This window comes from Melanotaenia boesemani, chromosome 4 (assembly GCF_017639745.1).
Source record: "Melanotaenia boesemani isolate fMelBoe1 chromosome 4, fMelBoe1.pri, whole genome shotgun sequence".
In the NCBI taxonomy this organism is placed as follows: Eukaryota; Metazoa; Chordata; class Actinopteri; order Atheriniformes; family Melanotaeniidae; genus Melanotaenia; species Melanotaenia boesemani.
The window spans coordinates 27,633,708-27,660,270 of NC_055685.1; the positions used below are offsets into that span (position 1 = coordinate 27,633,708).

A 26,563-nucleotide genomic window follows, 5' to 3' on the forward strand; every position below is an offset into this window, starting at 1 on the left:
AATTTAGATGATCATTAAGTGTAAGGGAGTTTAAGTCTTTTTTTTGCAAAGCCTTAAGTGTCTTGCAGGGAAATGGATGACAGCCAGTAAAGCAACTAAGTAGCTTGTTTCGTGGTAGATAGAAGATTATGACTTTATCTCCTCAATGTGATTTAATACAAACATGGCCGAACATCTGTGAGTAAAAACCTCTCTTACCATACTGGAATAAGTATTATACAACGAGATATAATATTATATCACATAACTTTACAAAGATTTTTTCAGATTATCTGCAAGCTCTTTACATCTAATAGTCTAGGCAGATGCAGACTAAAACAGCACACAGTGGTCCTTATATAGTTTTTTTTAGGCATACTAAACATATTTCTGCCGTTGTTCTGTCCACTCATCATTTTTAATTGTCACATAATTGGACCAAATATGTCAACATGAACCCAGTCAGTTTCAAGCTTGACGTGAAACAGTTAACCGTCAGCTCCTGCTCTCCTCGTCCACGCAGTGGACTATGAAATATTCGGAGGACAATTGGTTAAGTGGAGTTAACCGTTGCCTTTTCTCCCCGAGGTATCTTCCTTTTTGATCCTGCCGAGACTGGCGCCTCGCAAAACACAACTTGTCTGGCTTATTAAATAGTATAACCTGGAGAAAAGAAAACGCCTGTTGCTCCTCAACTGGGGCCATTTTAAGAGGGAAGAGCTCATGACAGGCCTTCAATTGCTGTAACGCTCTCTGACCGACAATCAATTTATATCTTTGTTCGATTTCTAATTGGGTGTGATATTCTTTTATGTTTTGCCCAGCTTTGTCTTTGATTAATTATGCAACATGTTTACCTTTGCCCATTCTTGCTTTTTAATAGTATATTAGAGCAACAGTTATAGATTTTTTTTTACCTCATTTTTATGACAAAAATAATCATATTAATATTTCATAGGTTACATACCGTGGGAATAATTTAAAAAATAAACTATTAAAGTACATTGTTATTGAATGTAAATGGTCAAGAAAGTCCTTCCTACTGCTTAATTGCGTAAAAATTGGTCTGAGCTACTTTGTGAGAACCATCAATAACTTCTCGCTGCATGGGGTCTGTATGATTAACGTCTCCTTCCTTTCAAAGGCCTCTTGATGTTCTCTCGGAAGGCAGTGGGCCAATCAAAACCACACTCGGACACGTCACGGGGCCAATTTGACGACTGATAGGCGGTAGCCGAGAGGGGGAACAGCCCTTGTCCTTTTATAGACGACCCCGTCCAGTGCGTAAAAGCTACACGGCGCTGCTGACAGTGCAAAGACGCAAGTTGGAGACTGTACACTTCGGCCACGCAATTCCTCTTAACAGGCCACGCGAAGGTGCATGGCCCCATCCCCTTGTATCATGATGAATCCTGTACAGGGGCCGCCGTCGCAAGACGCCAAACAGACTAACCAAAAAGAAGAGACGGACACGGAGGGCGAGGAGCTCCAGCCGAAAGACATGACAACCGAGAAAGGATACAAACACCAGCGGAGCAGCCTCCCGTTTAGCGTTGAGTCGTTGATTTCCAAGAAGACCACCTGTCGGACTTCTCACTCTCCTTCAGATTTAGCTGTGGTACTGCCGAAGCCCGCGGCAGGGCAAGGCGCGCAGTTCTCTCCAAGGACTTTTTACGCAGAGAGGAGGGTTTCAGCGGAGAGCTCACATGGAGTTTCACATGGAGAGGACAGTCCGCAGTTTTGTGAGAAAGAGCAGAGCACTTGGTTCCAAACGTCCTCCTTTACTACACCTCCTCGTAAGTCCGTCCCTACGCTCGTCTATGACACTATTCGCCTTTATCATCATATCAACGCCGACTGTCAGTAATTGAAGCAGGAAAGAATATCCCTTTTTATTAGCTACAAGTTACACCGATGTCTTAGATAACCTGGCAGGCTTTCTTTTTTATGGCTACACAGGTTGTGCGTAAATGTCTATCGTCTTTTCCTCTTTGCTTACTAATAACAAACAGAATTAGTCATTAAATGCATATGTATTTCTAAGCTGACGTCCTTTTCTTTGCAAGATGACTTTTAGGCTTAAACTGTGTACTTATTTGGTTAATAAATGCAGAAGCTTTATACGCAATGTGGTATTTAAAAAATCTGAGTAACAGCATGATTTAACTCTTCGCTCAGTATTCGAAAGATTAAATGTGATAATTTTGTGATGCAGGTTATCAATAAATATGTTCAAGCCTGATTGCTGGTGTGCGTTTCCTTCCGTAATATTTGTTCGTCTTCAGTAATGATCCAGCTTCGGCTAAGATTTGATTTAATCTGAACTCATTCATTTTTTTCTTTTCATTTTCTGTACAACAGGGAGCACAAGTCCAACTCAATGTACCTTAAGGAAACACAAAAACAACAGAAAACCTCGCACGCCCTTTACTACCTCCCAGCTGCTGGCATTGGAGCGCAAGTTTCGCCAAAAGCAGTACCTCTCCATCGCCGAGAGAGCAGAGTTCTCCAACTCTCTCAACCTGACGGAGACTCAGGTCAAAATCTGGTTTCAGAACAGGAGAGCAAAAGCCAAGAGACTACAGGAGGCCGAGCTGGAAAAGTTTAAACTGGCCTCCAAGCCCGTCCTGCCTGCCTTCGCGCTGCCTTTCCCCCTCGGAGCGCACATGGGCTCTCCGACGTGGAGCCCGTCAAACGCATTCCCGAGGCCCAGTCTTCCGGTCCCAGGACTGTTTAGTGGACCAGTTACTTATGGGATGTACTATCTTTCTTAGTATTTTGTGTGTTTAGAAATGGTTGCAATACACTTATGAACGACGATGATGCGTCTTTTTAAGCCCACATCTTAGAACAATGTTTGGTTCTATTTTCAGTTTGAAAACTTCAAACTGAGGGCAGTTAAAACGCGCGAGCAATTTTATAGAAATGTCTACGTATGTTGGATTAAGCGCGTTCACTTGCTCTCCTTAATGTGTGCCCATTTATGTTGATTGTGGCTTCATGGGCTTAAATACTTGGATAAAACTCCAAAGTAGACATCAGGTTAATTAACAACATGCCTTAGATCATTGCATCCATCCGCTGTGGTTTGTGACATTTAAATGTTTCTGGAGTTGAAGGAAATAATCATCCAAGTGTGAGGAAGGAAATAAAAAAGAAAAAAGTACTTAGTCGGTGTGAGTGCCTTAAGACCAAGAAGTGTGCTGTCTTTGTCACTTGAGGTATTTCGTTTCATTCAGCATTAACTCTTTTCCCGGAAATGCTATAAAAATGTTTTTTTTTTTTATTTTCATACAGTCCCTTTCACGATTCATACATTAAAAACTAATAATAATAAAAAGGGACAAAAGTATATTTTAGAAAATGACATGTATTAGTTGTCTAAGCCTTCACACCGTGGCCTTTATGTGAATGACATTAAAGGTTTTGGAGAAATGTTGCAGTAAATGTAAATAAATTTGGTAGTGTTCTCACAGCCTGCAGTCTCGTTTGAAGAGCAGGAAAGTGGTATTTATTGAATATCTTTGTATCTGTACTGTGTACATACATCAATCTAAATGTCCAGTAACTTGTAAAAATGGGTTTTGGTAAATAAACATTATAGTTGAAGACTGGAAATTATTGACTTCTGGTGTAACTTTTTAAACTCTATCTTTTTTTTTTTTAATCTTTTTTGTGAATAAGTCCTGCTGATCATTAGTTCAAGATTTTATGGAATTTGTATATATAATGAAGGTCAACTTTTTTCCTTTAAATTATTTATTTCACGGATTTAAACTTTAAGAAACCTGTTGTCAAAAACATCAACACCTGGTCTATTTACTTTATTTCTATAATTCGGTTTGAAAATTGGCAAAAAACTGTTTTTCCCGTTTTATTGATTTTTTCCTACTTTATCAGTGTACTGCAATTTCTTTCATTGTTTGTTTCCAGTTTTTATTCTGACAAACAAATGTAAGGCTGAAATGATTCCTACCTTTTTCTGAGGTAAAAAACTCTCGTTTCATTTAAGATGAATTCACACTTGTAGTTTTTTCATGAGCCGATGTTCAAGTCAGCTTATATTTAGCTTATTTATATCTGAGATAAAAAAAGAGAGAATACCACATGTAAACATGTTTTAACCCTATATATTTAGTCTTTTAAAGTGTAAAAAAAAAGATGTAAGGGTGCGCACAAGTGTGCAAAAACGAAACCGTTAAGTTCACTAAGCTAAACCATTAAGGTTGTAAAACAAAAAGAAAAGTAAAAAAATTGTTTTATTGTTAGATAATTTAAAGAATAGTCCAAAGGTGACTCACTTAAAATCTTGTAGGCTATCATCCCAAACGACTACATATTTTAAAGGCGCCGTACCACAGCTCATTAGTCGCAAAACTGTTATGAGATCCGTACAAAATATCTGCTTCTTCTTGAAGACGGTCTTTTATTTAGGTAATTTTTTTCTATTTATTTTTCTTTTTTGTGCGATGTCTATTTTATAATTTCGAGCCCTCATTTCAAACCTGTTAACAAACCTTGACAGCATTTTAAATGTCTCTGGTATGTTTACACTGGTCTAGTTAGTTATTTGACTTTATCATGAGAAAATGAAAGACTGGTTATACTCACACATCTATTTTAGAATGATCGTTCCGTTTTGCTCTTGCTCTCCTGCCCTGCCAAAGATCATTTTTGCCTTCCAGTAAAAATAAAAAAATATAAAGAGTCAATTGTATATGGGCATCACGTGCGCATTCTCTAATTGCTAACGGTGAGTGTGTGTCTGCTCATTATTTACATTTAGAGCTGCTACAGGTATGCCTGTGAAGCACGTTTAATCGTATGCGTTTTGCCGCAGTTAGGAGCTCGCTGTAGTTGCAGAGCCTGCCCAGGAGAGGGCAATAGCGGCTGTTAGCTGCTGTCCATCCTAATAAAGAAAAAGAACTTCCGCTATTCCCTCCTGTCGGCGAAGGTTTACCGCAGCGAGGTGAGTACACAGTTTTGCATTGAAGGACTGTACTAGAAAACGGGTTGGTTTATCATTTGTTGGGTTCACCCTGCTATATCTGTGCATAATATGCCAAAATTAGCTTAATAACTGTTTAGTTGTTTAAGAGAACCTCGGTGGCTCAAAGGGAATTCTCTGACCTTGGCTAGCAAGCTAGCAGGGTGAGCTAACATTAGCTTGTCTTGCAGATGTCTTCAATCAGATATAATGTCAAGGACGATATCTTTTCCTAACGTCTTATCTTAAGGGAACATCGTTCTCTTAACGGTTATAGAGTCAGAGGCGATCATATTTTTTAACTTAATTTGCCTAAAACCAAGCTTCATATGTTGACGGTATAGTCAGCTATTAGCATTATACAAATATGCTTCCATGTATGCCACTGGAAAAACAAAAATACGTTAAAAGCATTTAAGTCAACATCACTGATTGCACATACATACAAATCTCGGCCTAGTAAGATAAATTAGTTGAAGGGGGATTTTAAAGTTAAACAGGTCACAATACAGTGCCCTGCTTTGGCATTTGTATTAAAGCGGATTGTCCTTTGTTGAGTTGAATATTGTTGCAGACAGAACTCACCATTTGAGGCAGTGGTATCCCTCAAAGACCTGACCTTTCAACTCATTACTTCCAACCTGATTCAGGAATGTCGGGATATATTTGATTTATTTACCACAATACCCCTAAAAGATCTGCTGCAGAAGTCCTGGTGCAAGACACTACATGACAACCCCAGAGGTCACATGTTTACTCTCTTGTGTGGTGGCACAAGGATGACCCATACAATCACATGCAATATGTCTTAATTCTGCCTGATAAGTACATATTTAATGTTTTGAAAAAATGTGTACACTATGTCTCTTGTTTTTTCACACTATAAGCATTCAGATTTTTCCCTTAAGAAGATTAATTGACATGCCTTAAACACTGAAACTCCTTTTACAGCGTTTGTACAATGGAGGCTTAAAGCATCTATACCCCACTTGTTTAAGCAGTCATATCTGAGCAGAACTGGCCCAGTAATTACCTAAACAGAGTTGGCAAATCATGCTTGGGTGTAAATACCTAAACATCTTAGTTTTAGGAGGCAAATTAAAAAAACAATCCTTAAATCCTCTGAGCAAACTTTATTCTTTGTAGTGAATCTTAAACATTTACTTATACACAGGTTTGAGTTAAGGCTGTCTGAAGAGAGGAATTTACTATAATAAGTTAATTTTTGTAAACATTTTTAAGTTTGTATCTCAACATTTACCTTGGATAATGTATATGTTTCTGGATTAAAGCAGCTTCCTGTTCCTTTCAGACAGTCAAGATGGCAGGACGTCGTGTAGCCCTGAAGGCCATTGACTGGGTGGCATTTGCTGAGCGGGTCCCACCAAACCAGCGGAGCATGTTCAATGCACTGAAGACTCGCACCGATGCCATCTCTGCTAAGTATGTCACACACTACCAAAAGTTGTCTGATGTGAAGCTCTCCCTGACAAATGATGAGAGGATGTATGTTGGATACAGATTTAAAAATGCCCACTAATTTTATAGCTTTGAGGGCTCACAAGTTGCTGAAACTGCAACCAAAGTCTGCACTGCCGAATGTATTTTTTAAATTTTAGTCTATACTTTCCTTAACATTTCTTTGGTCTCTCTTTATACATTAACATATTCGGGCTATGACCACTTCTCAAAACTACAGTTATAAAGAATAGTGCTTGCACAATGGTTAAACTATCTATCTAGCTCAATTCCTTAATTTTGCTAACTTTTGTGTCCATTTGATGGATTGAAATCCTCTTTTGTCTGCTAACAGTACCTTTTATTGTCATCATTACAATAGATTTCTTCTCTTTATATCAGACTAACCTCTCTGCCAGAGACTCCTGCAGCCATTGACTGGAGTTACTACAGGAGTGCAGTGGCTAAAGCTGGGATGGTTGATGACTTTGAGAAGAAGGTGAGCTTTCCACAACAGACCCTGAAGGTTTTAGGCACCAGAAGAGGTACAGAAGTCTTGAATGCCCTCTTCAAATCCTGTCTCATTTTAGCGAGTTTCCAGCTGAGTCGTAATCCATTAACTATCTGTGCTGATTTGCAATTCATTGATGACGTGGTGATCTTTTTTCCTACACACAGTTTAAAGCACTGCAGATCCCTGAGCCTGTTGACACACAGACAAGTATCATCAACACACAGGAGACTGAAGCTGTAAGTGGCTCTTTCATACACACAAATTGCCCAAGCTGACAAATCTAAAACAATCGTCACACATCTGGAATTAAGCTGTGGGAATTTGATTTTTAATTGCTGTTTTTTAGTCCCTTATTCTTTCAATTTTCTCCAACAGAACAAATCTGCAATGGCCTACATTGAAGCATCAAAGGCCCGCATCGCTGAGTATGAACAACAGGTGAGATAATCGTCACCATAATTGCTAAAATACTCCATGACCAACCTGAAAAGAATTTATTTACAAAAATATACTATTTCTCTCTGACTTCCCTCTCCACAACTTTGTTTGCATTTAGCTGGTTAAATTTATCAACATGATCCCCTTCGATCAGATGACCATTGAGGACCTCAACGAAACCTTCCCTGAAACCAAGTTGGACAAGGTCAAATATCCTTACTGGCCCCACAAGCCCATTGCTGACCTGTAATCCTATTGCAAAACCCTTCCTTCACAATAAAGATTATGTATTTTAAAGAGAACAAATTGATGTCTTTGTTATTTAACACATTTATTAAAGCAAAACGTGTATTGTGAGATTTCTTTGAGATCTTTGCAGTAGTTGTTTGATATTACAGGTACTGTCCACAAGATGGCAGTGTATCATCAGTTCCTGAATGCTCTTTATCTTATGACAGCTAGAATGTGCAGGCGGAAGTGTTTTTGTTTTGTTTAAAATGCAGTTTTAGTTAGTCTTGACTGTCTGAGTTATATTAAGACAATATTGAGGGTTTTAAAGTGTTTGCAACGATAGTGGACAAAGTTCTATCTATCTATCTATCTATCTATCTATCTATCTATCTATCTATCTATCTATCTATCTATCTATCTATCTATCTATCTATCTATCTATCTATATATATATATATCTAATGTGGGTGAGAGTAGTCGGGGTGGGTTATAATAAAGCCTTCGCTGATTACAACATTTTTGATTGGTTCGACTTTACAGTATCTTGGTTTGCCATTGGCTAGAGTTATTGTGGAAAGGGAGGGGCTTAATAAAAGATAATTTCCGTTGTATATTCACTTGAAAGTCACTGACGATTGAAGGGAGTACATCAGCACAGGTAAATTTATTATTTAGCATTCTGTTTATTATATTGCACGAAGTACACCGCTATGAGATCTACGGAGTATTCCTTTTAGTATCGCCGAGACTATTGGGAAGGGAGAACAGGATTTACCCGTGCAAATGTAGCAATAACGGTATTGTTAGAAATCTGTCAAACTGGTCCCGTAGAGGTCATAAGGAAGCCTAACCCATACCATGAAACCGTGTTTGATGTAACATTTGTGCCGGTTTGTAGTTGTACCTCCACGGTCGTGTTTACTACTGTAAAGTGCCAGCAGAAGCATGGGCAGCTAGCTAACGACATCAAGTGACGTTAGCCATTAGAGAATGTGTTAGCTGGATAGTCAACATTCCGCCCTCTGCCCAGAAACTATAATTGGTTCAAATTTAATCAGTGAACTTTACATTGTAGAATGTAAACACAAATAAATAACCTAATTAAAAAAAATGCTACACTGACTGTTCTAGAAGTTAAATGAGCTACACCTAATCATATTTGTAAACAACGAGGCCTTATTTTATTTTATTTTATTTTATTTTATTTTATTTTACATCTGTTTAGTTATTTTACTTGTTTCATGTGGTTGCTAGCTTTGGTACTGAGACAGAGCACCCACTAGATGTTTTAAATAACTAGATAAATTTCTAATGAGCTTACCTATTCATGTATTATCCAAACGATTCTCTGCAGTTTAGTGTTTACAGCACAACCAAACTGGCCTTCTGAGTTGTTCAGAAGTTCACATTAGTCACGTATTTGCTGCTGTTTATTTTGGTTCTGCTACATTTTGTTCCCATTTCCAAACACCCTTAGTGAAATTTAACAGTTGGTTTGGAGTGTCAAAAAGCTGTAAATGCTGGGCTGTGTGTGGGCGACATTAAGATGTTATGCTTCATCACACCATTTTCCAAAGTTTCCCCTCCCACCAGGCTGACAACATCTTTGTGTGACGTATGTTATGATATAAGGCCTTGAAAATCTACACGTTTGATATAATTTATTTACAAATCTCATGACAATGTATATGTTGACTGAAAACAGTAACGATTGTGTGAGTAGTTAGCCCAGGTCTGACTCTGGACTGTGTGGTCAACACAAGCTTCATTGTTTGAAGAGGACAATGGGAGTAGGTCTGCACAGAGGGAGGCACTGATAGGACACAAGAGGTTGGATACTGTGTCATCCCAGTGGGGCTGCAAGCCTGCACTTTTCTTACACTTATTACCACACTCAAGGCTATGTAGAAACAAAGAGGTAGTCTGAAGTAATGTTTTATGTGTAGCAACAAGTTTAGGTCAACCTTCTTATCTAGATTGGTGATAACTGTATTACAAACACAGCTGCATGAAACATAACTTTTTTTTTCATTACATAAGACAACAGAATTAACTAGCTTTTCTTTGTAATTTCCATACAATATTTATCATAAGGTTGTAAGTATTGGTGCAAAATGTGATTGTTTTTAATGTTACTATTTAAATTCAATTCACATTGCATGTTTATAGGAGAATGAACAAACTGCTTGCATTAATGGGAACATAAAACAGCCAGTGTAAATGCCAGAGGTTTTCTTTTGTAATAGAACTGCCTTAAAAACGAGGAGTCCTTCACAGTAGCTTCCTGTTCTGCGTTTTGTTTATGGCTCAGAAGGGTTACTCCATGCAACACGACACCTGATCCTCAGCTTTTCACTGATTGAATTTCATCTAAACAGCAGTTCAGCCTGCCTGTTCCTCAGTCACTGGTTATATAGATTAAGCATGAAAGGCATCAGGCCAGAGCTGCAGCTGATGTCAGTGTGTGTTGTCACTTCTTTGGGAAACCTGCACTAGTATCACTGACACTGGCCGGTTGTTTACTGGTCAGTTTTAGCTCAGGGTATACTGAGTGTTATTTTTAACTAACTTTTTTAGGAGATAAATAGATGAGGTGAACAACAGAAAACTCATAATAAATAACCATATCAGCCATAATTTTGTAAGTCTTAAGAAGAGACTGGGGAGTGGTAGCCTAGTGGTTACAGAGGTGGGCTTAGAGAACCTGGGTTCAAGTCCCTGGGCTGGCAACTAAGATAAACCACTGTGGGCTCCTGAGCAAGACCCTCAACCCCCCAACTGCTCCCCGGGCGCTGGAATCTGGTGGCCCACTGCTCCTAGCAACTAGGATGGGTTAAATTCAGAGAGAGAATTCCCCAGCTTGGGATTAATAAAGTATAATAACCTAAAAAAAAGAAAAAGATATCCGAATCCTCTCAAATAAACTGATTTGGTTTTTTGTTTTACTGTGTTACACATGATTGTAAAGTGGTAATATCTTAAACACATTCCAACATGAGTCAAATTAAAATTATTGTCAGATTAAATATTAAAATGATTTTTCTTTACAGCTCCCAATTTTTACATCAGTAGTATTTAGTATTATTAGTTTGCATTATCAGGTATAATAGTGCTCCTTTTTGCCTTAGCAGTCAATAACTCATATGCGCAAAAATCATTTAGATGAAGGTTTGAAGGCCACAGAATTAGTTATCAGCATTGAATTTATCTGCACCCATTTTCTGTGAAATATTAATGTAAAATTTCCTTTTTTTTTTTTTTTTGAAAGTCATAAGACTTGTGTATGTACCTGCTCCTTCATGCCGGAGCTTGTGTGAGCTCAGCAAATGATGCAGGATGTGTTGTTTGCCAACTTTCCTCCAGCTATACTTACAGTTGTGTTGTAATGCAATGTATAAGCTAGATTTCAGTTGACTCTGATCTTTTAGTTGTTATTTAGTCTATATACTGCAAGTGGAACTTGATATTTTTTGCTGTACTTTATATGGTGATGTCAGCTGACTCCATCCATACTAGAAGATGTGCAGTAAGGATGCATGTAGCCAATCTGGATGAACAACACCAAATGCTGAATGAGTGTGGTTGTGATTGTTTTAGTGAGTAATTTATGAGTGGAATATCGTAGTATGCAGACAAGATCAAGACTAAGTATATTGTCCCACTAGAGGAAATTTGTCTTGGGCTTTCACTGTAGCTGAAGCCTTGAAGCAATGGACAACAATCAAATTCAGACATTCACCATCAACATGAAAGCATACCAACAAATAAAAAAAATATAGTGCAGTAAATTCACAGATTATGTACAATGATCTGTAGTGATAAAACCGGTGATAAGAAGGAGCATAAGATAAGAAGGGTAAGGAAAGGAATACAAAAAAAAAAAAAAGATTGTGGTTTCACAAACAAAATTATATTATTTTGTTGACAATGCAGTTGGCATCTTAAAAGGCACAACCAACTTAAAACAACTTCTTCTGCTTTCCTTGAAAAGTCATCAAAGACAACGTGTTGTATATTTACACTACATCATTACTTGTTATAGCATAAACAAGCACAAACTGACATCTCAGTTTCATCCAAATATAAAAAAAACACTATGTCAACAATCTTTCCTCCTGTCAGTTCAAATCTTTTTAACACAACATAATAATGCCTTAAACATCTTGCCTAAAATGAAGAGAAATTGAACCAATTTACTTCAACAGTATAGGGGAGGGGTTCTATGTGGGTATGTTCTTATTTGTTACAGACTCAGCTGTGGTCGTATATGACAAACAAAGAAAGGCTGTTCATTAGATTACAATAATATGTAAGATTATGGCAATTGTTAAGGAGAGATAAAGTGTGGTTGTAGATGGTTTGATGGGTAAGAGTAGCCCAACTTTGCACAAGCTACTTCTCTCTCTGAATGTAGAAAGCAACAATCATAAAATCTGAGGTGAGATTGCAGTTAATAGGATGTGGTTCTGCAGCTGGGTAGCAGAAACACTCAAACCCGGTCCAAGTCCTGACCTGTGAGTAAGTGCTGGATGGTTTTCAGTTCCAAAAGTAAAGTCTCTCCATGGACAGCTGGGAAATTGGCAAAAGTTCCTCCTTCTTATTTTCTTTTTTTTTTTAACCTGGATGTGCATGCATGTTGTTGTAGAAAAATTACCAAGAGTCTGGAATGAATAAAAGAATATAAGATTTATTACAGAAGAATTGAATACAGAAGTACTTGCAAGTAATGAGAGTGGCCATCCCGACTCGCGTGAAGCCAAGAGAGACTCTGGGGCGGCAAGAGGAAGAACAATAGTTATACATTTCTGTAGAAAGAATCCTCCTTCCTGAAGATCTTGGGTGGACACACAACTCCAAGAGCTGGCATCAAAACAACCTCACATAGTCATGTCTGACTAAGGGTCTGAGGAAGGACCAGATAAAGGTCATCTTACCCTCGTAGTGAACTTTTAACAGAGCATGTATGTGAAGAGAATAAACCTTAAAAGTGAATTAAAGCATGATGAGTAAAAATGTACAATGTAAAAAGTGTAATATAGTAACAATCATTGTAAATACAATTTATAAATGAATATAGTAAAGGAGGTAATTATAGTTGTGATTATAATATTATATATAGAGCATAATAAGTAAAATTTCTTCCACAATGTACGTGAAACTAAGCATGCGCCGTCCTCTGTATAGCTTGTTTTATACAGCAGACATTTTCATTTGCAGAAAACTGCAGTTGTTTCTAAGACTTCTAAGACTGCACATCGACTGCTGCTAGAATACATTACCTAACACAGTATTCCCTGTCAAGTACTCCAGTTCAGTTACTGGTGTGATTGTCAGCTGCACTATGTTGTCCTGCATTTCATTGTTGTGTTGTCTGGTGTTACTCTGTCCTAAGTCTTGCACTTTGGTGCACTCCATGTTGTCTTGTCTGCTTTTTTAATCCTGTGTTGTTCTGTGCTGCGCCACAGAGGTCCTGTATGAAGGTGGCATTGAGTGTGTCTCAAACCGCGCACTTACATGAGTGCACTGGAAGGTAGTGTGTAGTGCGCACTAAGCACTACCTTCTGTAGTGCACACTATCGTGGGTAAGTGCTGATCCAAATTGAGCCCTAACGTTTTGCACTTACCGGTAGTGATGTCCCAGCTTTTGACGGTGGTTCTTAATTTACAGAATGAATTTCCAACTCTTGATTTTACTTTGTTTACTCCTTACTTAACCCCACCTTTAAACTTTGTCGCATCCAACGCAGGATCCTCCTCGGGCTGCACATGAATTAGAACGTATGCTTATTTATTTTAAGGTATACGACCCTCCTACATGCTGCCTAATAGCAGTGCTGCTTCGTTAATATACTTCTTTTAGGACAGTCCGTCCAAGTTCTTCCAAAATCCAAAATCACGTTAACATACGTGTTTGCATGTCATCATACTTTTATGCTATTAAATGCCTTTTAAAAGGCCTCATTTGTGAAACAAAGAACTGTGGCCTCCACTGTATTAATCTATCTCAGTTGATAACAATAGAAACATCAGCACACATTCAAGTGTCTTTGCATGTCTCCCCCATACCTGTTAGTATAAAGTGCAATTTAAAACACTAATAAAACAGCTTTTAAATAAGCAAAGATATAATCATTGAATTAAAGAACGTTACATTATACGGCCGTTTTCATTGGTGTTTACACTGATACCGTTCACGTCTGCAATAGGAAACCGATTATACTAGAAACCATTTAAAATATGAAATGCAGTAAAGAAGACGCTAAAACAGGGACACAAAAAACATCTTATTTAAAATTTTTATTAAAACATTTCTCTCTTGTCGCCTCCTCTTCTCCACAGCAGCGTCCTGGCCCGCAGGCGGTAAATGCCTCTGTGCCATTGCTGGCTCGGTAGTTTGATGCCACAGTGACCTACGGTAAACACACAATGGCAGTTTATATAAAAGCAAACACTATGACATATATTTACTTTATGGGTACTTTGCAGATGCTTATCTAAAGTGATGTACAATCAGCTATGGCTTAGTCAGCGAAACCATGGAAACAGGCCGGTTCTCTAAACCAGCGGTGTTTCCTAATCAGTTTTCATATCAAAGACCATTTCGTTTATGCCAGAGACCCCGCAGTGCTTAATCTGGAGGTTCAACAATCATGAATACACATACGGAACCTATAGTATTAATAATTTTTAACACTTATAGCCCATCTACATCTGCGAAATCGGCTATAAAACTGCTAACATTTACGTTGCTAACTCTACTGCAGCCTCCAACAAATGATCAGATCCATAACTGTCATCAGGGATAGAAGAGATAAGAAGCATGCGGCAGTTTATATTAGAATTTTGATCAAATATCTCCATACTTACAACAGTAGAAAATAGCCTCATCCTGCATCGGTACCGCTGAGTCGGTGGCTGGCAGCTCTGAAAAACTGGTTGAAAGTCCCTCCCCTTCCGCTACATCAGCAAGATGGCGTCCGTTTAGTGCGTGTAGTGTCCATCGTTTCGCACTTGATTTTTGGTCGAGTTTAGGGCAGCATCCAGGTACTTTTAGTGCACTGAGTTTTTACTGAAATTTCTGTGTCAGCGCACTAAGCACTTAAATGTAGTGTTCGAAGTATAGCAGTGCGCGGATTGGGACACACACTTTGTTTCACTATGTACTGTGTACATGGTTGAAATGACAATTAAACCTGCTTGAGTTGACTTTTAGTAAAGAGAACTCTCTTATTTGGATCTAAAATAAACAGGATTGCCATTTTTAGGGTGGCTTTGAATCTACATAAATTCATTTGAATATTTAGTTTCCAAGGGCGCCATGATAATGTGACCACTAAACCACTGAACAGTAGCAGCTTCTTGACACTGAATGCATTTACTAGAATTCAGTCATCAGTAATTTCATACACCCCTGTGCTGTTCCTACTATGAAAACCGCTTTCTGTTGAGTATTCATGTCTGTTTTTGTTTGCAGTGGCCGTTGATGGACCATCCCTATGAAGAAACAGGGTTACAATGGGACAGAATACCTCGGAGCAACAGGTCCGAGACGACGTTTCACCTGTAGGTTTTTGCTCTGGTATATCTCTTCCCATGGTTGCTTTAGCAAACACAAAATCTCACAATTAAAAACATAATGGATCAACAAAGGAGCTGACAACCAGTGGTTTGGTTTCCATTAGTGTTATAATGAAGTTGTACATCACATTCAGTTTATGTGTTCGGTTATTTTTTATGTGTGCTTCCAGTGTTTTTTTTTTTTTTTTTTTTTTTTTTAAATTGACCGCTATTAGAGGAGATGAAAACTGCGTAATGTAAATCAGTCCTGACTTAGCAAACATTTTCCTCACATGACCTGTCACGATCAGACATTTCTCCCCTCTAGATAATAAACGTGGCCTAAATTCACTGATGTGAAAGAATAAGCCTCTATTTTTTCACATATCTAGCTCAGGCCACCCGTTTTGTTTTTCTCTCTGAAGATTTGTTTCCAGCTAGAGAATAAAGCCTAGTTTGTTGGAGCCATGTGTAGCATAGCCTACTCTTGTTGCCTGCCATCAACACTGTGCAGCCTAGTTTATTTGCTCTAGACTAGGAAATTAAAACAAATCTGATATACATAATTTGCTTTACAGCTGGATGGAAACAAAAGAAACATAACTGTTGAAAGAGAGTTTACATTCAAGTCCTACATGCAGACTTTCCTCTATATCCCGTTTTTCAGCCAAACATTACTTCCCATAAGTGTACTGCATGTTTTTTTTTTATTTTTTTTTTTTTATTTTCTGACTTTAGTTCTTGACTATAAGTTTAAATAATCTGAGAAATACACTTGTGTATACTCTTTTCACACTCACACTGAGCTCCATAGTACTTGAAGCCTCCTGCTAAATTATTATGCCCTTTACTGCCAAATAACCTTTAGCATCTCACACGCTAATCAATAGCCACAGATAACATGAAACATAATTTCCCTGGCAGCCAGTATTCTTACTCTCACAATACTTTATCTGATGGCCAAACACACATTTGCATTTAAGCAAAATAGAAAGTTCATTTTGGACTAGGGGTATCTACATTCTGTGCATAGACAGTCTTGTGTTCAGTTCTTAGTTTCGTGTTTCGAATGTTTAGTTAAGCTAAAACCCAAAAATATCATTTGTTGGGCCTTTTGTTGCCTCTAAACCCAGCAGTTTTGCATGTGAAAGTCCTGAATCCATTAAAAAACACGCAGAGCTGTGTGTAATGGTGTAAAACGTGGAAGTAAGGGCACATCAAGGGGAGAATATCAGATGAAATGCTACAGTTTTATCCGTCCTTTCACTTCCCATGCAATAGTAACCAGATATTTCTGCCTCCAGGGCAAATCCCTTACTCCCACATTCCTTTACACTTCAGTGCAATAGCAGCCTACAGACATATACTTCATCCAGCTACATTTCAGCGTGAAAAGCTATCATGCTAAATTTAAAAGCTGAGTTGCATTTTTATTCGAGAATAGTAATGCATTTCTTCTTTGCTCTTGTTACATTAGGACGGATTTGATAACCTCAAGACATTTGTGGAGGAAGAACTACAGACGAGCATGGTGAGTGAACACTTAGTGTTCTTGCAAAAGCATCACTTTTTCCCATTTTGTTGTTCAACCAGCATAGTTGGGAATAACATTACCACTATTAGGATGCACTGATTTATTGGTCGGTTATTGAAATCAACAGATTTTGAGCTTGACTGGCTTTCTTTCTTTTGTTTTCATTACACATAGTCAATGAGCACACCATGTGCATAGTGATGCTTTCATTATACTATCACCCACTCTTTCATTTCTATTTCTCTTCAGATGGTGGGGATGGTGATTGGGGCAGGCATCGCTATAGTCCTCATTGCTGTCCTCATCTTCTTCATCTTGCGAAGGATCCAACTTCGAAGTCAGTAACTCCTGAGATGAATTTCTCCTTCTGCTTTGGGAGCTCATAATGAAATTGATGGAAATTGTTTGGAGCTGTTTTTTATGGTGATTTGACATTCATTTTCTTTCACAGACCTAGAGGCTCAGGAGGCACCCAAATACCGCTTTCGAAAAAGGGACAAAGTCATGTTCTACGGACGAAAGATCATGCGTAAAGTGAGTGGGAAATGACAGTGTTTTACTTACCAAGAGTTCAAGCAATAGCTGGCTTTCACTCACAGGGAGTCATATATAAATACACCAACAAAAATAAGAATTTATGTACAATATTTAAACCAGTTTCCCAACAGGTCTCCCAGTCTACCTCTTCCCTGGTGGGTACGTCCTCCTCCACTCGGCCACGCCTAAAGAAGAAGCAGAAGATGCTGAACATTGCCAAAAAGTAAAGTTTCCTTCCTACAACCATAGGATTTCCCCACTACAGTACCACGCTGAAAACCACTACTTCACACACTTCCTAAAAAAAATCACACTTTTCTCTCCCCCCATTATTTCTCACCTGCGAAGGATCCTACGCTTTAAGAAGGAGGTGCCCACCCTTCAAGCGAAGGAGCCCCCTCCCTCTGTGCTGGAGGCCGACCTCACTGAATTTGATGTGGCCAACTCCCACCTCCCCTCTGAGGTGCTCTACATGCTCAAAAATGTCCGGTAGGTTTGCCATCTGTGTGTGTTTTTATGGACTAAAAGCTCAGTTGGAAACTTTTCACACTACTGAACACAGACAATGTGCATTAACGGTCCAGTACTTGTTTGTACGAACCAAGCATTTACATACTTGCCTTTCTTTTGTCTCTCACTACAGTGTGCTGGGCCACTTTGAGAAGCCCCTGTTCCTAGAGCTGTGCAAACACATGGTCTTTCTACAATTCCAACAAGGGGAGTATGTCTTCAGACCAGGCCAGCCTGACAGCAGCATCTATGTGGTTCAGGATGGAAAACTAGAATTGTGCCTTACTGGAACGGTTCGTAGGCTGTGATAGCCGTCCATCCTGTTTGGTTTCCTGTGACTTTTATTAAATAAATAGTAGTTTATGATGTAGTACTTATTGTTGTAAAATAATTCAGACGCAAATAGAAAAGTTAGGTCTTGTACAGCTTATTAGCATTTTCTTTTTATAGTTCACACAAATATGAATGTATCCACTACAGTGCTCAGGTTTGTTTTGACAACTCTTGACAAAAGTATAGTGACACCCCTTCTTTCTTTATATATTGCAAGGAAAACAGGAGACTGTTGCATCAGTTTGTTGAAACATGCTAACATAACACATTATGAATGGCAAAAACAGATTTTGTACAATTTTATTAAGCTTGAAAGTCAATATCTGGCATGACTGGGATTATTACAGGGATAGCTGAGTGGCAGTCGGGGTGATTAAAAGAGCCTTTAAACATGTGCTGAAATGTAAACCTAAATAAATATCTCATTCCTGTCTTTCAGGATGGCAAAGAAAGTGTGGTGAAGGAGGTTTACGCAGGAGACAGTGTCCATAGCCTCCTCAGCATTCTGGATGTCATCACAGTACGTTACATTCACAAAGCTGCACACAGAAATGTGCTGTGCCGCACCTTCACAGACAGACTTTCCCAATAGTCATGCAAACATGTAATTAACAGATATATGCTTTAATTTCGCTGTGTAAAAGCCCACCCAGTTACCACATGCATTACTCATAATATCTGTAATAATCATATACTGCTGATACTGACCTGTTTCCTCTGGTATGATTCACGTAGATGATAAGCTTATAGCAATTATGGTTTCAAAGTATGCAATGATATTAACTATGAAGGTTAGAGCTTCAGTAAATTCAGTCAGTTTAAAGAAATGTAAATGATTCTTGGGGATCTTTGTGTGCAGGGCCACCAGAAGCCTTACAGAACAGTGTCAGCACGGGCTGCAGAGGTTTCCACTGTTCTCCGTTTACCTGTAGAGGCCTTCCTGGCTATATTTGAGAAGTATCCTGAGAGCCTAGTGCGAGTAGTTCAGGTGAGTTGTGTGTGAATGTTTTTTTTTTTTTAGATAAGGGACTAACATTTTGAACATTAAGATCTGTTATCTGATTTTGAGGTCTGTTCCATGGAGAATCTGTTTTTTTTTTGTTCAAAGTGAAGCACATCCATTGGTTCCATGTATAATGCTCTGACAAGGTTTTCTGTTTTTGATGCTGAAAGATTGAGACGGACCTAAATGAGATAACAGGTGGGGAAGATCTATCAAGAAATTTGAATAAGAATAAGATAGTAACAATTTCAAAATTAATCTCGAGCAGTGAAGCTAAAGTTTTGCAGAGTATTTTTTTACCTGATCATTTGTCCAAATGTTAGCCGTCAACATCTTCATCGTATGTTACATACAGAATAAAAGAGAGTCGCCTTAAACATTACTTATGATCTTAGATGCCTCAGCTGCGTAATAGCATGACACCATTGCATCAATGCCTTCCTTAAAGTATTACCAAAACACGACCCAGAAACAAAGAAGAATGGCAATCATCCAACAGTTTGCATACTTTCTACTAGGTGGTGCTTCGTAATGCCATTTTAAATGGAGATTTAATAAAGAAAAAGAAAATGTGTTGTTCTAAACAAGGAGACATTCCTGCTTTGTTTTTATGCCAGGTCGCAAGTGAAGTGACTTTTTTTTCGTAACCAGTCAGCGGGTTGCTAAGTGTCAAACTCCACCCATTTCGATCGGGTCGGTTAGACTGGTACCCCAACAAAGAAGGATGGGTCAGATATTAGGGTACCCTTCCCAGTTTTCGCGTGTGGAAACACACAAAAAAACCCCGACCCGCACCCGTTGGTGGAAATGGGGCTATAGTGGAACTCATATTGCTGAATGTCCTAACTGGTGTAACACTCTCCAACACTGATAATTTTATAAAATGTGAAGGTCCTTTCTGAGCTATTTCACTATGAATGGATCTGTTGTCCTGACTAGAGATTTATCTGAAGTATTTAGGAAACTGGGCTTCTAGTCATGGTGTTTGCTTGGGTAACCTGATTATATCCAGGGTATAATGGTGGTGTAGGTGCCATATGAATGGTTTTTGTTTTTATATTGTTTATAGTTAAAACGTTTTTAAAGTGTTTATGAATTAAAAATTCAGTTTCCCATGCTGCACTGTAGGACAGGACATACACTCTAATTTGATGCTGATTAAGTCAGCTTTCTCTTTAATTTGTTCAGATTATCATGGTCCGTCTCCAAAGAGTGACAGTCCTAGCCCTTCACAACTATCTGGGGCTGACCAATGAGCTCTTCAGTCACGTGAGTTTATTACACACACATAGACATACAAAGTACACCATGCAATCTCAGCAGAGTTCTGTGGTTTTTGTTAGAGATTCTGCTTCATCAGCTTTATTTCACAGATGTGATTGAAAGTGCAGTTGTATTTTTCTGGTTTTCCTCCTTTGAAGAAGCAGTTTGTTTCTCAGTTCTGTTCTGTATGTTTTGTTTTTTTTTCTCATTAAAGCCAAAGTTTGACTATGCAATTTTCATTATAGCCTCCTTTTTCATGGCAATAGTGTGTTTTCTTGCCCCTCACACACCTATTTACAACTTCTGGTTGTTGTATAGGAAATGCAACCTTCACGTCTGCCACCGCCGTCACCTCACCCTACTCGCACCAGTCCTGTCCGCCATGGAAAGCGGTTTGGCAGTCTGACGGTGCCTGAGGAGCATCGTGAAGCTGCCATCAAAGGTGAAGCTCAAGGTGGGTACTCAGCTAAAATACCTTTCAGTTTCAGCAGCTGCCTTTTGACAACCATCTCTGAGAAAAGGAGGAGGCTCTTTGTTCCTGACCCAAAACATTTTCATAGTATTGATGGGGACTAAACAAAATACCGGGGTAATTTTACCAAAAAAATTGCCCTGGTTGGGAGGGACTACATTTTAGAGTCCAGACGTTTCCAGATCAGGGCTTAGAGCATGTTGCAGTCAGTTTCAGGTTGGTTAAATCCTCCCATGATTTTATTTCTTCTTGAATGTATCAGTTACTCTCTATTATTAACTTGATTTTTGCTCCACTCGTGTTCAATGTTTTCATAGAAATTGTAGAAAACTCTGGTCTGAAAAAAAAGATGTTAAGTTTCTTGAAGAAAGTCTAAGGAACTAAAAAAGACTAGATATATTTGGTCACAATGTGGCTTCAAATATAGATTTCCATCTGTAATTCAAATGTTTGCCATTGCAAGATCTGATTTTGGACTAATAAATGCTGCACCTTTTGTTTATCACAGGAGGAGAACAAGGGAAGGATGGAGCCCCACCTACTCTTAGCAGGACAATCTCCATGCCTGTAGACATTTCTGGTGAGGAAACTCTCATTACCAGATAGACTTCATCACTTTTCTCTCTCTAGTTTTGCAAATAACTGTTTGTTTCCACTGTGCTATTGTAAAAGTGTACCATGCAAATTGCCATGTGGTTGCAAATCCTAAACAACACCTACTGTATTGGAGTCTGCAGCTACCTGGCTAAGTTCCTAAAATGGTCATTGATGAAGAGTAGCACAAATTGGAAATGAGTTGCAAAAAAGCAGACGTGATTTAAGAATTGTTATTTAAATGTTTGTGCAGGAATACAGAAAGGTCTGAGATCAGATTTTGACATGGCTTATGAGAGAGGACGGATTTCTGTCTCTGCAGAGGACGGCAACACTCCTCCCACCTTTACTCGGGTCAGTACTCTTGATTATCTGGCACAGAATTGGCAAATTAAAGTATTTAGAAAGCTAAAGCTGTTTAAAGCTAAGTGAAGTAATTGTTATTTCACAATTCCAAAAAGAGTTGGTATAAAAATATTTCTTGCCATGCAAATTTATTGTTTTCAACAGATGGAAGTCCTATTTCAAAGTGATTAAGTATGAATATTTTTATAGTCTGTGTCCCAGGACCAACGTGAGAGGAGGGTTACAGTAGATGAGGTTCCTTCAGGCATCTACTTGTACCCTGAAGAAGAGTCAGCTGTTGACAGCATTTTTACCTCTGTATCTAGTCGATCCAGTGCTACTTTCTTTGAGGAAGCTCAGAAAGAGGTGCACAGACTCATGAGGATTGAGGTTTGTTTTACTTCTTCAGTAATGCAGTTTTTTCTGTCAGTGTTGTTCAAGTGCCACTTGACACTTTTTTAGTCATTTTCATACTTTTTTCCTTCCATCATTCAAAGAATCATGCTGGTAAAACTATTACTGTTACTGGCGGTAGGATTTTGCTTGATGATAGTTTCTGTTTGCAGTAATCAAAACGTTGTTGATAATTGAGCTGTGCTGAAAAAAAGATAAAATTTCATGATGTGTGTGGAAGGAAGTTGCACACATCTGATGCAATGTGTGGTAGATCCTCTCTGTGTGCTTCTGAGAATTTTTTAAAACTGTATTGTTAGTGTAAATGTAGTGTAATGTAAATTATATGCAGCATTGTTTCCCCAAAGCTGGAATGGAAAATGAAGACATTTGTCTAGTTTATTTTCGGGTAGCTTTAGCCCTTTGTTAACTTGATATTTTTAACTCTTTCTCTGTCTGTTTTCTTTAATCCAGGACCCATCCTTATTGAATGGGAAAGTGACTCTGCATCATGCAAAAGCTGGAGCTGTCTTAGCAAGGCAGGGGGACCAGGTACATTTTACAAGATGCACTGCATCCTCTTCTTTTTTTTAAAGTACTGAGTTTTCTCTTTTTTACTTCTATTGATGAAGCAATTGTAACTTTAGTGGTCTTATATTGTAAATGTATAGAGAGGGTTTAGATAGAACTGGGTTGTTTGGAGGAGACTGATTCAAGGTCTGCTGGTCGATTGAACTTATGGTCGGGTAAGACTGAGTCACCACATTCCCTTACTTTTACAGTGTATGAAAATCTTAAGTCTGGATGTCAGTCTGTTCTGAACAGGTCCCCTCCTCAGAGTCCGAGGAACTAAACCCACACTCGGTCAACCCCTCTTACTAGGGTTTGGGTTCAACCCAATACTGGGAATACAAATCAACATCAATAAATAAATGGAAAGGTCCATTTAATTCTATGTAATTATTATAGAAATAAATCACAGCACTTCCTTTGGCTTGTGTACCCCTCCATCCTATTCATGGCCCTTTCCCTTGTTCATGCCCTGGCTCTCCTCCAGCCTCATTGGCTGAGGCAGATGTAAGGCCTGGGACATCCTCCATCTTATTATCGGTGTGACTGCGGTGGTGAGAGGTGGGGGAGAAGGAAAAACGAGAACTTGCTATATTAAACAACAATGTCTGCTTTTTGTTTGTTCGGGTTATTGATTTTTGCCAGACAACCTCCACCCTTGCTCCACCTTAAACCAAACACCCACATATACTCACCCACTCACATGATCTCACCCCTCAGACACTATCAGTCACACAAGAGTTAGCTGTTATTGTCATTATGACCCTATATGTCCATATTATGTTTAGTAAAAAATACAGTAATAATATTATTAAAAGTAATTAAACATAGAAACTGCAACTAAAAAAATTTTTTTGTCCCATTTCTGCTTTGTTATCATTCTTCCTATTTTCACTTCTGAAGGATGTGAGTCTGCACTTTGTCCTGTCTGGCTGTCTCCACGTCTACCAGCGGATGATCGACAAACAGGAGGCTGTTTGCTTGTTTGTGATCCACCCCGGAGAGATGGTAGGCCAGCTTGCTGTGCTCACTGGAGAGCCCCTTATCTTTACCATTAAGGCTGTCCGAGACTGTACTTACCTGAAGATCTCAAAGTCAGATTTCTATGAGTGAGTCTTCTATCTTTCCTGTGAGCAGACATTGCTATTAAAATGGTAATTACAAGTTAATTTCTCAGTTTGTTTCACGTTACATAGAAAAACCAATTATTATATATAATATATATTCATACTCTTTTCACATTCATTTATTCACCCAAACCCCATATCAAGCTCTGAATTTCAAAATGACAGTTATATAATTCAAAAATATTTTAGCTTTGTTGTGTATTACCATATTTCAGAGTGCATTAAGTCAGTATTTAAACCTATGGCTGTGCTTTGTGCTGCCTCCTGCAGGATTATGAGGGAGCAGCCCAGTGTGGTGCTGAGTGTGGCCCACACAGTGGCTATCCGCATGTCTGCTTTTGTCAGGCAGATGGACTTTGCTATTGACTGGATGGCTGTTGAAGCTGGCAGAGCCCTCTACAGGTACTACTAGCTTTTACTTTCACAGACATTTCAGGAAATATTTAGCATTTATGTGCAAAAAAATTCTAAAAAAAAATCTGAATCAGCAATCTGTTTCCTTGGACTGTTTTATTTCAGTTAATTTGTAATGATTCCTGTAAAACTTGTTTTTCTCTATTCATTTCAACAGACAAGACGACCAGTCAGATTGCACCTACATTGTTTTGAATGGACGTCTGCGTTCAGTCATTCGCAAGGCAAACGGCAAGAAGGAGTTGGTTGGGGAATATGGTAGAGGTGACCTCATTGGTGTGGTGAGAAGATTTTAATCTCCAAGTTTCTTTCTGCCTACATAGGTGACTTTTTTGGGAGGCTAGTATTGTGAGTAATTTAGTATTTTCACTGACTGAATAATCCAGCTTTAGGCTAATAACAGCTTATTACCTTAGAGGTTATGTTTTCGGCAGCATTGGTTTGTCTGTTTGTCTGTCTGTCTGTTAGCAACATAACTTAAAACGTAATGGACAGATTTTGATAAATTTTTCAGGAATTCTCTGAAATGGAATAAGGAAGACGTGGTTAGATTTTGGGGGTGATCCGGATCGGCACCTGGATCCAAGAATTTATTAAATGATTCTTTACAGGCACAGGGCAGGTGCAAACATCTGGGAACATCAGTACACACCCGGGTCTCCAGCCGTGAAAACAAAAGGTTGCTAAAGCGTAACACCGTTGGGTTTTCAGCGTAGATCCTCATAGATTTTTCTTTGATTTTTGTAGAGTTCCCTTTAAAAACGTCATAAAATAATTTTGTGGTTGGCTGCCATAAACATAGTCGTTCCACAGACAACAAGAACTTGTTCTTTGAACTACTGAAAAGACACAAAAGCCCAGAAAGATGTGATAACTGTTTAGTGGCTATCAAGCATGTTAAGGCTGCTGGTAGACCTTGGAGTCCTTCAAAATATTCGAAAGTTTGTTCAGATCATGTTGTGGGCAGTGAGTAAAACATTTATTGTAACATTACTGTTTGAAGTGTATGGCTGTTTTTGCATAGATGCCAAAATACCATGAAATGTCTGGTTACAGCAGCAATAACAAATATCTGTTGGTGGTTTTTGTGAAGTTTTCAGTGTGTCTTGTTAGCAGCTTCTTCACAATGTGACGGCGGATAGACAAGGGCATTCATTCAGTCCTACTGCCACTAGCTTCGCCTCGTATCTTTTTCTAGCTTTGACACTAAGGATATCAATATAAATAAAAAAATATAAATAACAAAAACTGATGAAGAAGACTTTGAAACTATGAGAACAAGTTGCACACTTCAACATGGATGCTGGTGTGATGCGGGGTTTGTTTTCACCAGCAAGCTGGTGCTGGTCACATGACGACAGGGTTGTGACAAAGGTTTGCGCCTGCCCTAGGGGAGATGGGATAATTTTGCCATTAGAACTTCTAACTTGAAAAATAATGCCCACAAACATTGGCAAAAAAAACCCCCAAAATTACAATGTCTTGGCGGAGGTCTGCGCTCTCCGAGTGCTTCTAGTTAACTTGTTGTTTTCCACTTGTGAGTTTTGAAACAATATATTATGGCTTTTGTCCTGCCATGTGCTTCAGGTGGAGGCCTTGACCAAGCAACCAAGAGCCACCACTGTCCACGCTGTAAGAGACACTGAGCTCGTGAAGCTGCCCGAGGGAACACTGAACAACATCAAAAGACGATATCCACAGGTTAATTACTTTGTCAGTGAAAGATCAGCTGTGGTGATGTGTACTGTGTGACACCGAAATTCAATTTTTGTTTTTAGGTTGTGACAAGGTTGATCCACTTGCTAGGCCAAAAGATTCTGGGAAACCTGCAGCAGGGTCGTGGGCCATTCTCAGGTAAGATGATATTTAGGAGTTTATCTTTAAATGACCAAACTTTTGACAAGATTCTTTTTTCAGACAGTCTTTTTTTCATCTAGGTTCAGCCCTCAGTTTGCCCAGTATGGCAACAAGTGCTGATGTCACCAACCCTGCTAGCAACCTCTCAACTGTGGCTGTGCTGCCTGTATGTGATGAAGTGCCCATCAATGCATTCAACTTGGAGCTTAGCCATGCCCTCAGTGCTATTGGTAGACCCACTCATTTTCTATTTGTTGCCTCTTTGTCCTGGATTATTAGATTGATGTTGTAGTTACATCCTAACTTCAATTTTCTTATGCAGTCTTGAAAAGTATAGAATTTGTTTTTGTATTCTTTAGGTTTGAATAAGTATGGAGAAAAAAAAAATGTGTTTCTACATTGTTTTGCCTCATTTTCTAAAATAGGTTATTTTGAAAATTAGCTGCT

The 26,563-nt window shown here is 38.7% G+C and overlaps 3 protein-coding genes across 7 annotated transcripts in view; all 3 read left to right on the top strand.

Annotated features, from left to right (window-relative positions):
• The first annotated feature begins 1,253 nt into the window (after positions 1–1,253).
• LOC121637885 (homeobox protein MSH-C-like) lies at positions 1,254–3,181 on the top strand. Its single transcript, XM_041982232.1, has 2 exons — positions 1,254–1,775; positions 2,341–3,181. The coding sequence occupies exons 1-2, from the start codon at positions 1,361–1,363 to the stop codon at positions 2,751–2,753; spliced, it is 828 nt and encodes a 275-aa protein (XP_041838166.1). The 5' UTR covers positions 1,254–1,360; the 3' UTR covers positions 2,754–3,181.
• atp5pd (ATP synthase peripheral stalk subunit d) lies at positions 3,180–7,675 on the top strand. Of its 3 annotated transcripts, none has more exons than XM_041982251.1 (6): positions 3,180–3,184; positions 6,262–6,409; positions 6,827–6,923; positions 7,103–7,174; positions 7,314–7,376; positions 7,495–7,675. In XM_041982251.1, exons 2-6 carry the CDS (start codon positions 6,288–6,290, stop codon positions 7,624–7,626), a joined length of 486 nt encoding a protein of 161 aa, XP_041838185.1. In that variant the 5' UTR covers positions 3,180–3,184; positions 6,262–6,287; the 3' UTR covers positions 7,627–7,675. The 3 variants fall into 3 exon arrangements, with proteins under 3 accessions (XP_041838185.1, XP_041838183.1, XP_041838184.1); XM_041982249.1 differs by lacking the exon at positions 3,180–3,184 and adding an exon at positions 4,855–4,948 and having other exon boundaries at positions 6,279–6,409; XM_041982250.1 differs by lacking the exon at positions 3,180–3,184 and adding an exon at positions 4,907–4,948 and having other exon boundaries at positions 6,283–6,409.
• A 522-nt stretch (positions 7,676–8,197) lies between these two features.
• The window catches only part of pnpla6 (patatin-like phospholipase domain containing 6), a 32,450-nt gene continuing 14,084 nt past the window's right edge, over positions 8,198–26,563 (top strand). For all 3 annotated transcript variants that reach the window (XM_041982143.1, XM_041982145.1, XM_041982144.1), the window contains exons 1-22: positions 8,198–8,265; positions 15,082–15,170; positions 16,642–16,695; positions 16,948–17,035; positions 17,150–17,232; positions 17,367–17,458; positions 17,584–17,724; positions 17,879–18,038; positions 18,518–18,598; positions 18,938–19,066; positions 20,270–20,350; positions 20,663–20,798; positions 21,325–21,396; positions 21,664–21,764; positions 21,966–22,145; positions 22,623–22,700; positions 23,622–23,827; positions 24,116–24,247; positions 24,417–24,540; positions 25,847–25,960; positions 26,038–26,113; positions 26,197–26,346. In XM_041982143.1, the coding sequence (XP_041838077.1) occupies positions 15,123–15,170; positions 16,642–16,695; positions 16,948–17,035; positions 17,150–17,232; positions 17,367–17,458; positions 17,584–17,724; positions 17,879–18,038; positions 18,518–18,598; positions 18,938–19,066; positions 20,270–20,350; positions 20,663–20,798; positions 21,325–21,396; positions 21,664–21,764; positions 21,966–22,145; positions 22,623–22,700; positions 23,622–23,827; positions 24,116–24,247; positions 24,417–24,540; positions 25,847–25,960; positions 26,038–26,113; positions 26,197–26,346 (2,326 nt within the window). In that variant the 5' untranslated portion in view covers positions 8,198–8,265; positions 15,082–15,122. The remainder of the gene's footprint in view (positions 8,266–15,081; positions 15,171–16,641; positions 16,696–16,947; positions 17,036–17,149; positions 17,233–17,366; positions 17,459–17,583; positions 17,725–17,878; positions 18,039–18,517; positions 18,599–18,937; positions 19,067–20,269; positions 20,351–20,662; positions 20,799–21,324; positions 21,397–21,663; positions 21,765–21,965; positions 22,146–22,622; positions 22,701–23,621; positions 23,828–24,115; positions 24,248–24,416; positions 24,541–25,846; positions 25,961–26,037; positions 26,114–26,196; positions 26,347–26,563) is intronic.

Coding starts and splice junctions, on each gene's coding strand:
- atp5pd (XM_041982251.1), top strand. CDS start 6,288: ATGGCAGGACGTCGTGTAGCCCTGAAGGCCATTGACTGGGTGGCATTT. Junction 6,410..6,826: donor ACCGATGCCATCTCTGCTAA/GTATGTCACACA, acceptor TCTTTATATCAG/ACTAACCTCTCTGCCAGAGA. Junction 6,924..7,102: donor TTGATGACTTTGAGAAGAAG/GTGAGCTTTCCA, acceptor TCCTACACACAG/TTTAAAGCACTGCAGATCCC.
- LOC121637885 (XM_041982232.1), top strand. CDS start 1,361: ATGGCCCCATCCCCTTGTATCATGATGAATCCTGTACAGGGGCCGCCG. Junction 1,776..2,340: donor CTCCTTTACTACACCTCCTC/GTAAGTCCGTCC, acceptor TCTGTACAACAG/GGAGCACAAGTCCAACTCAA.